This window comes from Ascaphus truei, chromosome 4, assembly GCF_040206685.1.
Source record: "Ascaphus truei isolate aAscTru1 chromosome 4, aAscTru1.hap1, whole genome shotgun sequence".
NCBI classification, from domain to species: domain Eukaryota; kingdom Metazoa; phylum Chordata; class Amphibia; order Anura; family Ascaphidae; genus Ascaphus; species Ascaphus truei.
Window position 1 is genome coordinate 129,192,115 of NC_134486.1, and position 11,127 is coordinate 129,203,241.

The 11,127-nt window shown below is 40.1% G+C and overlaps 1 protein-coding gene across 10 annotated transcripts in view; it reads left to right on the top strand.

Annotated features, from left to right (window-relative positions):
• Positions 1-11,127, top strand: part of UTRN (utrophin) — a 678,467-nt gene that overhangs the window by 563,289 nt on the left and 104,051 nt on the right. For all 10 annotated transcript variants that reach the window (XM_075596593.1, XM_075596597.1, XM_075596594.1 and 7 more), the window contains 2 exons: positions 2,406-2,467; positions 3,252-3,326. In XM_075596593.1, the coding sequence (XP_075452708.1) occupies positions 2,406-2,467; positions 3,252-3,326 (137 nt within the window). The remainder of the gene's footprint in view (positions 1-2,405; positions 2,468-3,251; positions 3,327-11,127) is intronic.

Below are 11,127 nucleotides of genomic sequence, written 5' to 3' on the forward strand. Positions count from 1 at the left end.
GTCGTAGCTCGTATTTATGTAATTTCTTCCTTGCTTTTGTAACCGTACCATAAATTATGTCAATTTGAAAGTTTAATAGGAGACTGCATCGATTTCAGTTAAGGGTCTGACAAAAGATAACTTGTGCTACAGCGCACCATGTTTGGATGCCAGCCAGAATGATAATGTAATGAAAACAATTTCTTCAAAGTTGAGGGCCTCTATTCTAGCCATCAGTCTCCATCAATATCGATCAATGAACAAAGTCATTCTTGGCAGGAAGTGATGGTCTTTTTTTCTAGGCTTGATTCCTGCATCTTAAAAAGTAAATCCAGACTACTAGATATTTCTTGGAGCTTATTATGCTTTTGGCTTCAGTCATATCTCCTCAACACCATTCAACCTAGGCTAGTCGAGTAATATTTATAGATATTTTCTCTGTGGAATGGGTTGCTAAGTAAATTAACAACAAGGAATGTATCCACTTTAAAAACTAAGACATTAAAACTAATCAGGAAGGAGTCTTAAATAGAATTTGGAAGGCCCATCAACCTTACAAAAACTGTTCATGCAAGCACGTTTTTGGAGGGTGAAAGGTGAATTTTGCAGCTTACACGCCAAATTTGCCCTCGTGCAGATGGTTGTAAGGAAAATCAATAACTCAAGATTAGTTCAAATTTCCCTTGATGCCATCAGACTTCCCAGAAACCAATTAAAAAGGGACAAAACAGGTACAAGCAACGAATTTGGACCCTGCACACTTGATAGTTTATGTGCAGCTAAACAGCACTTTTGTTGTTTGTTTTAGTTAATTACTTTAATGGATATTATTTCATGCACAAGCACAGTTGTTAATATGGCAAAGTTTCTGGCTGCGAGAGCCTGTGTGACTATAGTAATTGCCTCTGTGTCCAAGTTATTGTAATACTGTTCTATGCACAGTAGTCAGACTGGGTTGTATAGGGTATCATTTCAGACTGTGACTCACTGTTCCATTAGCCTTGTCACTCTAATAGTGTTCAGTGTATGAGAGTTGGTGACAAGGAGCCCAACTTTTTAAGCAAGCAAGTTTGAACAATATCACATTGATTCTACGTCAAAACAATGCAGGAGTTATGTTTTTTTTTCGGTACAGGCCTCCACTGATTTGCACATCTATATTAAAAGTCACAGATCACTGTTATCAACACCTTCATATGGAACAACAGATGAGCTATGCTTAAAACGTTCTGCAGAATTAAGAAAAATCTAAAAACACTACGATTTCTGTAATTAACTGATTGTAACATGTATGCCTTATAAAATTTTTTAAATTTAAATAAAATATAACCAATGACATTTTATTGGTAGCCAGAAACTGCCTAAAGCTTTTTTTTTTTTGCCAGAAGGGTCAGTCACCTGTTTCTGCTTCCTATATAACACTTTGAATGTCAAGTATGCTCAGGAGATTTCACAAAGTGTCATCTCAGCAGCTTGCCTTTAATATGAAGCCATTCCAAAGAATGAAGCAATTCCAAAGTAATTCCTCAAAGAACTCTCAAGTTGGTAGAGGCGAAGGCGCACATCGCCATGAACGAGATCTGCTTGAGCACTTAACCGTTTTTTTTTTTACCACGTGACTGCCTCTTAAAATCATTATTAACAAAAATGATAGTAGATTTTACTTCAACATCGTTATGAGACAAATACATTCACAAACATCAAAGAAGAAAACCAGCATCTGAGAATGAAATTAAGGCTATATGGAATTCAAGAGCCGCTTGGGCACTTCAAAGCACTTGCAGTATATGGAAGATGACAGGGATGTATGGAATTAATAGCAAATGTTATTAGAATGGAAGAGAACATGATTTTAAAAAGACACATGCTTAAGAATTGATTAGCTCCTGACCAAAAAATGATTTGCTCTGGGGGACAGTTTACTGTAATTTATTGTCAGTAGGATTTTCAGTGCATTATTCTTCAGCAAGATAACCCCCTTTGCTGCCAGAAATGCATGCAGTGCCTTGCTTTTTCAAATCCTTTCTTTATGTGATCACCAGAAAAGTAATATGGGTGAGCTCCTGAAGAACTTACAATCTAATCACATGGGGGTCAAGTGGGTTGGCCAAGGTTACAAAGAGAGCTGATGCTAGAAGTCAAACAGGGTTCACTTCTATCAAATGCAGTGTTCTTACCACTAAGATGAATAACTTCAAAAGCCGTTTCAATTATTTCCATTGCTGCAATTTGGCCAGCATTGTGTGAGCTTTCCATGTTTTTGATTTACTCAAAAAACTGAGGACAGATAAGGGGGTACTAGTATACAGTATCTGGGAAAAATTTGTAGTTACGATTAATTTGTTGAATGATTACAATTAAAGAGGTTTGTAATAGCACATGGAATTTTCCCCACTAAACAAATCCTTTTATTTTTTGTTTAATAGTCATCAAACACAAACTACTTGCTGGGACCACCCAAAAATGACCGAGCTTTTCCAGTCTCTAGGTAAGTGACCTTTTATACAGGGGCATATCCAGGGCGGTGGCTCAGTTAGGGTGTTTTAGGTTGGTGGTGGAACATTAAATGTGCGCTGCTGGAAGAAACTAGCGCCATGTGAAGCTCATGTGATGCACATGGGACCAGCCATTGCACCAACATAGTTATATTCCGTGTCGGCATATAGTTCAGTCAGGTTATACTATGTGTCAATGTATACACTGACACCAAGTATAACCTGATCGCACTATCCACGGACACAGAGTATAACCTGACTGCAGTATAGTGGGTGACGAGGTCAGGGGAAAGAGGATGACGGGGGGGGAGAGGGAGTGGGTGATAGCCCCTACCTTCTCAGTGCTTGCTAGCTTGCTCTCCACAACCGTCATCCTCCTTCCTTCTTACTTCACCCAAGTGGAGCTCTCACTCCCGTGCTGGCACCGCTGCTGCTTCTATATGAGGCTGCGGGAGTGAGGCTCTGTCCGGGCCGGGTATGCTGCATTCGTTAGGGCCCAGATTTTTTAGTCGGGCATTTGGGTTTTTAGGCTCTTATATACATGATGTTAATATAATGCGTTCAGCAGCCAGTGCTTGTTATTCTGACATTTTTGCTACTTAAAAATATTATTTTATGTGAAAAAGCCTGAAATGTAATGTTTATATGCTTAAACATATGACCTGGTCGCACTGAACTCTGGGATTATAAGGAAATGCGACAGGGTAAGGATGATTTGTTCAATTCACAAGTAAGATCTGCTGTAAACTTTTGATTCTATATCATGTCGTATTTCAGGTGACTTAAATAATGTGCGATTCTCTGCCTATCGCACCGCCATGAAGATAAGAAGACTGCAGAAAGCTCTGTGCAGTAAGTATTGTAATTCTCTAATCATATCACAGTTTATTCATTGTATACTAATAACCTTTACTTTGGTTTCTTGTACAAATATTGTATATACAGCTCAACCCCTTTATAAAGCGATCCGTTACAACACAAACATTGTAACATCCGTTACAAAGCAAGAGTGACTCCCAATTTTCTTATTTATGAATACTTTACAAAATGATTATTGGTATCTTAAATATTTTATTGTACAATGCGTACAATTGTACATTATTTCTAACACGATCCGCTTATAACGCGATGTGAGTCTTTGGACCCCAAGCACAGCGTTATAAGTGGGTTGAGCTGTATTAATAACTACGTATGTACATCTGTCAGCTTCCGTTTTGGAGGACGAGCAGTAGATTTACCATGCAGTGTATTTTCAAGAGACACTGGCTGATAGGGTATATTTATTCAAAGTATAATTCATGTTTAATTACTGTACTATCAGTTTCTCACCTATTTTTACATGGAGTGGGTTTTTAATGTAACATTAGGTTTTAATGAGCAAAGCCTAGCTGCAAAACTGAGGCAGTACTGCGCCGTCAAGGAATAATTCTAAGGCTTTGACAGATATATCGTACAATGCCACTCTGTCCACTTTCATGAACACAGAGAAGCAAGCATCTGAACTGCAGCTTTCCAATCCATCCTATTTCTGACCTTCAGGCACCTTTCCTTCAGACTGAATTTTTATAAACCGGATTGCTGGTTTATACCAACACAAATGAAATTATATCCAATTTTTGGATAACATTGAAGTATTCCTATTTTTCACACAGGTTTTGAGTTGCCTCCAGTGAAATAACTGTGCTGACTCTATACTACATACAATAAATAGGGGAGTTGATTCCAACCATATGTCCATGATGAGCTGGACATTTGGGCTAGTAAGGGGCAATATACTGTGTATTAAAAAATGGAGAGAAGTATATTTAATGGACTTCCATCTGCTATTGTCAGGATGGGAGTAACATCACTTTATGTGAAGATAACGTGGTGTACTGAAATAATGTGCCGTTACTCTATTGCTTGTGAGCTGAAGTACGGACGTTGTTTTTTCAACTAATTATGTTTGTGAATACGGATATAATGGAGTTAATCTCATTGCAAATAATTGCCGTTCCTGTTTTAGGTAACATTTTGCTATTTCTTGTTGTTTGCCCTAATTGAATGCATCGTGAATCTGAGCCCATGTGAACGGAAATCTGAGTGATGATCAAAACACCAACCAGATAGTAATTTCATAATGTGGCAAGAAATAGCTGTGTGCTAGGGATTGTATACATACAGATGCAGCGGCCGTTCTTCGAACAAATCACGCAGCCATTTTCGTGTGCTCTGCTGTATTCCACGCGGCATTAACGCGGCCAATCACACCAGGCACCCGTGTTTATCGCGGCTGCTTTGTTTGAATTTCATGGCTTCTGTTTCTGTGTGTGCAATGAAATTAATGAATTGTAATGAGTACAGTACGGTGCTACTGTGTCAATTTCCGGTGTTTTAAAACCAGAACACTAAAATGCCATTTTCTGCACTCGTGTATTAAGGCGGGAAGGTTGGAAGAAATCATGCGCCATGACATGGGTATTCCGAGGTATACAACACATGAAGTGTTCGAATAACGGCCGCTGCACCTGTATTTTTATCCAAGGTTCAGGCACATCCATGTGTTGTCCCCAAAAACAAAGTTCTGACTGTATGGGATTATTTATAACGGTTTTCTGAAGGGAACAGGCTTTGTATTGGAGATGTTGAGTTAATATTTATGCCTAGAGCTCACCCCTAAAAAGCTGTGACATGCTTTTAATAAAAATTAAAGTGGTCATTTATTTTAAGGTGCCTGAATTGTTGGAATGCTGTGAAATAACTTCATTTTTAGAAAGTCAACTTGATTTATTGAAAAGTACTATATTACTATATTCGACTGGCAGGGCATATCACAAGTAATCATTTTTTTTAAATGTTTTATCTGAAGGCTTCATTATTTAATAATGATTGTATAAGGAATGCATTCAATCTCACTGAGACAGACTGCTGATATTTAGAGAAGCAGCAATCGGAGTATCTTTATTAAAGTGTACAGTAAATAAAAATACCACTTGTGGTACATTCACACGTCTCAGACAGGTCTGCAACCCTGTCTTTCCCCATTATCTCTTAGCATACAGTGCTTTCACTGCAGCCAGGGATTCTGGGAAAGATTTGCAAATGAGCATAGTGTGTCACTTTTTTTTTTACCCACCACAACTTAAAAAAAAAATGTCCAAGTATAAAAAAAATTCTATTAAATAATACTAACTAATGGACTTGCGGGCACATGCATCATGTGCCGGTGCGTGTTATCACACCCGTTCTGGCATTTATTCCAATTCAAATCAATGGGATTTAAAACATGTCGATGCCTTGGATAACGTTGGCGTGACTTTGAGAAGGCAGAGCTGCACAAAACAGTGCTATGCGAGGCATCATGGGTAGGGTGACAAGATCTCCCGGGTTAGCCGTTATTTTTTTTTATCCTTTTGGCCACGCATGCGCGATCGGCACTTGCCGACTGTTTGTGCATAATCAGCACTTGCTGACTGCTCGTGCGGTTGGCAATTGCGGACCGCACATGCGTGAAAGGCACTTGCTGGCTGCCCTGCACATGTGCGGTCGGTACTTGTGGACCGCGCGTGCCTGATCGGTGTTTGCTGGTCGCTGAGTGACCGGCATGCTCTGATCACGCATGCGCAACTGCCGACTGCACATGCGCAGTGGGCAAGCGCTGCTTGTTCATGCGTGACATTTGTCCAAGTTTTTGCCGGGACAAATATGGTCACCCTAGTCATGGGCGCAGCTTTGGGAATCAGAGCGGTTGAATAATAGCTGGAATAACCATTGAAAAATAAGAAAAGTGTGAAAGTAAGGAAGCACATTTTATGTGAAAAGTTACATTTGATCAATCTAAAAGGGTGAATGTACATCTAGATACATCCTGACTTGTGGACTACTGCTGAGACAGTCAACATCTGTGCAATGGCTTGTACCTAATTGTGCAGCAGATAAAAATACCATGTGCGGGTTACATTCGCATGTCTTAGACATGTCTGCAACACTGCCTTTCATCATTATCTCTTAGTATACCTCATTTTCTAAATAGACTGGTTGGGCTCATGTGTCACTGAGCTTCTACAGTATTTGCAAGAAAATCCTTCCCTGCAATTTGGGCCATGTCCTCATGTGGGTAAATGCCGAACATCACAAAAAAGCTCATCAGAGGAGGAAAGAACGTGGAAAACGCAGCTATTCCAAAACTGATCTTTCAAATAAGTGCAATCACAGCATGACCCTAAAGATTCAGCTGATGGAAAATATAAGAAGGCGCATGAAAAGCCTATAGCCTACTCTGCTTTGTGCTTAGTACATGCTGCATTTAATGTAATGTGGTTGAAAAGATGTGAGGGGTTGATTTGGCAATTGTGCAGGTACTAGTGCCTCCTATAATATTTTTTAAGAGATACATTTGTTCCTGTTTAAAAGAAGAACTGTTAAAAACCCAATACATTATATAACAACTACGGTCACTAAGGTATCAGAAATCTTTCTAGATATTGACGCGTTATGGAATTGTTCTGGAATGGTTTGCCTAGTCAACCCCTTACTTATACCTCTCATAGCTAAAAGGACCTGACATGTATACCAAGGCAATGCATTGCCTCCTTCTCTAGCAGTAGTGGATGTAAAGGATAGACGAGTCACTTATGTTCCCTGACCCAAATCAAATTTGTAGCTAAAGTTATTTTTCACCACGTGGAAAATAAAAAGAAAAAATTGATTGAAATGTATTTTGCCAGGTTAAGTTCTCCATTCTTCTTGTTTAAAGCTGCAGTTTTTTTTTTAATTCGTTCTGTATTATGAGAAAATACTTGTAGCATTAAAAAAAAAATATATATATATATATATATAAATAAACAAAGACATTTTTTAATGTATTCTAATGTAGCGTTTTGGTTTCTGTAGCAACAAATTACAATGTCACATCCCCTTCCTCTTCTGAGACAAGCTCTGGCACACCCCTATTGCCCCTCTCTAGCTGTGCACCAATTGTATCTAGTGCCTGCCTGGTCACATGATCTTCCACACAGACCTTTGCGTCTTGGGTCCTCTTCTTCAGCACTGAGAGTGATTTAGTGAACCTCCGACCTAAATCTTCGCCGATCGATCTGCAACTTAGCTAATCACTTGTCAGTGTGCAGATTGTATTGATTTTTTGGGAACTGCAGCTTTAAGCTAGTAGTAGTGGAAATCTAATGTGATCCCTGTAATTCAGAGGCGCTCCGCTTCTCTTTCTCACAGCCATGAAACCCATACTAGAAGGATTCTCTTATTGTGGAAGTGGTACTGTAGGTTGAACAAACTGTATTATGTCATCCTAAATTAGAGCAGCAGTTCAAACATACACTGCTTATCTATTGTGTGTGGCATTAAAATGTCAGGTGGATCCGTTGTTTATGTAGTGAACATTCTTTTATCCATCGCTGACAACTGCTTCAGCCAGTTGGAATGCATCATTTCTGAAAGTTTTGAGCATTAGACTCCTGTAGTGGAAAGAGAAGGCCAAGAAACACTGGCTCATGGTTTCCTACTGTATCGTGTAGATAAGGAGATGTATCTGGTGGGCAAAACTCTAATATGAAATTATGTTTTAAAGAGCACATAGAGATGCAAATAAACATTTCTCATTAGCCCCCTTTGCCCAGATATTCTATCCAGGCTACTTGTAAAAATATCTATTGGGAAATTACCTGATAAATGCAATGTCATTAGTGATTCCAGATGCAATGGCATATGTGAAGGTGAAGGGTGGTTTCTGTTTTTAGACTCATCTTGGGAATTCATTTGGCTATACACAATTAAAACATATGGCTTCATATTACCTAGGAAATCTCTGCAGAATTACAGTGAGAATAAAGTGACACAGGATTAATGACTTTGACCTTTCTTGTGGGAAAACGTGGTCTTCAAATACAATTCAAGCTCTATTTCACCTTTGACTAGTCACATGATAGCACTGTGCTATGCACATTTAGACCTAGACTATAAACGCTCTTGCATGCACAGCCTACAATATACGCAACAAATTAACTGGTACATCCAAATATATTTCTTGTATATATGTGACTTTTGCGATATTTACTAGTAATCAACAGGATACATAGAGTAATATTAATTATAACGTTGGTCAGTACTACAGTACATAGCTTTCTGAACAACCGCAGTATATGTCTGGTCAAATTATATGTTGCATTGCATCGTTTTCATCCGGCCTGCAATCTGAAAACTGTTTGTTGCCACTTACTGTACAAACGTGTCTTCTGATACCCTGACCTCATTTTGACTTACCAGTCTGTGACACAGGAGGGTTTTTAATGGCATTTTGGTTTACTGTAGAAACAATTTCTTGTCACATATGCCATGTGGGCTGTCTGCAGGGATGCGTCACTCTTGAGTAGTTTTCTTGTTGGATAACTGCAATTCACATTCTGAGGGTCCTAGAATTGCGAGTTGCCCACTGAGGATCTACTGCCTACGGAGACATTGTTTATTTTACATAAAGTATTCCTTTACTCAAGAAACTACACTTACTGTACATCGTGATTTTGATATCTGCATATGTTATTTTTACTAATTTAATATATGTTAATATGGACATGAAGCAAAAGGTGACATTGTGTGCTCATTTGCATGTCATTGACCTCTCCGATGATGCGACAATGAAATGTACGTCAGAGGTAGGCGTCACCCATGACGTCACCTATTATGCGTTAGACTATCGCCGCAACTAGTACACCAGCCAACAGCTGATTTGCTCCACTCCCGGAGCTCCACATGTTTTCCAGTGGTCAGTAACTAGCCTACAGCAGTGCAACAAGATCAGAACCTAGGGTAAGCTTAGCCGCAGTGTTTCGTTACTCCCTTTGATTCTTTATTCCATACCTCTACCCTTTCCAATATTTTAGGGTTATGTACCTAGGGAAAGTTACCTAAGTATGGTCCGACATTTATTTACGATGTTGTACTGAATTACCTGTAGTTTATTTGGGTATATTACTAACGGGGACACTGTACACTATTTACCTACTGTCGCGGCCCCTCCTATCCTCCGACTTACCCGGAAAAATGCGGGGATGTTATCCGACTATCACGGGCCTTCTCCGCGCGGCCCGAAATCAGCTGATAGCGCTAATAGCGCTAGACAATGAAAGCGCTTAGCGCTAAACAATAGAAATGCCCGCAGGCGCCCCAAATGGCCAAAAACAGCCCGCGATTTGCCCGCGATTTTTAAAATCTCGGGGAAAAGGCCGTAGGAGAATAAAGGCGGCCGCCACTGTATGTCTCCCTGACCACCAAGCACCAATTATATTACTCCACCCTTATAATTATTGGTCCATATACAGTGGCGGCCGCCTTTATCCTCCTGCGGCCACCACCGCGGGAATTTAAAAAAACGGGGAGGCGCGCGGCTTTTTTCCGGCAGGTTTCCCGCGCCGCGGGCGCTTTCAATGATAAGCGCCATTAGCGCTTATCTGATGGATGCGGCCGCCGCGCGGGAAACTCCGATAGAAACGGAGAAAAGCCCCGCATTTATCCGGGTAAGTTGTAGAATAAAGGCGGCCGCCACAGTATACAACTGAGGAGTGTAACACATAGCTGCTATATGCTACACAGTGCTCTAATACATCAGAGCACCATAGAGTGTCCTTTTGAATACTAACTAGGACTATTAACCCTGTGCGGTGTTGTCAGCATTATGGGGCAGTTATTTCTCTTATACTTCCCTCTTTATTCCAGTAGGTGAGTACACCTTATGTAGCCATTCTTCTAGGGGGATACTCTTTATACTTAAGTTACACCAGGGGTGCGCAATCTTTTTTCCTGCACCCCCCTGCTGGCTCCGCCTCCCCTCCTCACGCACCCCCCCTCCTTACCTTGGCTCCGGCGTTCTGACGTCACAACGTCACGTTGCCGTCTGAGCCAAGGTAAGTGAAGTTGCAGAGGCCTTCGCTGCTCCCCCAGCATTTAATTTAAATGTCTTTGAGAAGAGCGTGGGGCCTATGTAAACGCTGCACTCCCCACAAACTTACACTACACCCCAGAAGAGATTTTTGGTTAAAAGTTGCACATTTCCATTCTCTCACTAATAAATCCCTCGTTAGTACATAGTCATTCTGTTTGTCTCTGCCTTTAACCAGTCCTATTGCTTAAATAGAGGTGTTTGAGGCCTTTCCTGTTTTCTTCTACCCAGGAGATATCTGTTAAACAGGACCTCTCTTCTTGCGTTCATTACCCAGAATCCCTGGCTGCAGTGGAAGCATTGTATGCTAGGAGATAAGGGGGAAAGGCAGGCTAGGCTGGCAGACATTGCTTAGACATGTGAATGTGCTCACAAGTGGTATTTTTATTTACTGATCATTTAACAAGTTTTAAATATGGCTGTCTCCTCACCTTACAGAAGTAATTGTATACAATCATTACAATGCAGTTTTATTTATAAGATACAAATTAATATATATAAGACATAAATACCTTTCCTGAATATTCTTACCTGCTTGGCTAGGAAGTCAAATGATGCATTCATGAAATCCAGGTATTTGACAACTCTATGGGGACACCTTGGTTTGTAAGTGCAGCTGTTTTGTTTTTGTTTTTTGGTTTCTTTTACTCTTGTGGACTGTTAAATTGGGCTTTCAAAGCTTGATCTACATTATTGTCTCATCCAATACCTTCTGCTGTCAGACAA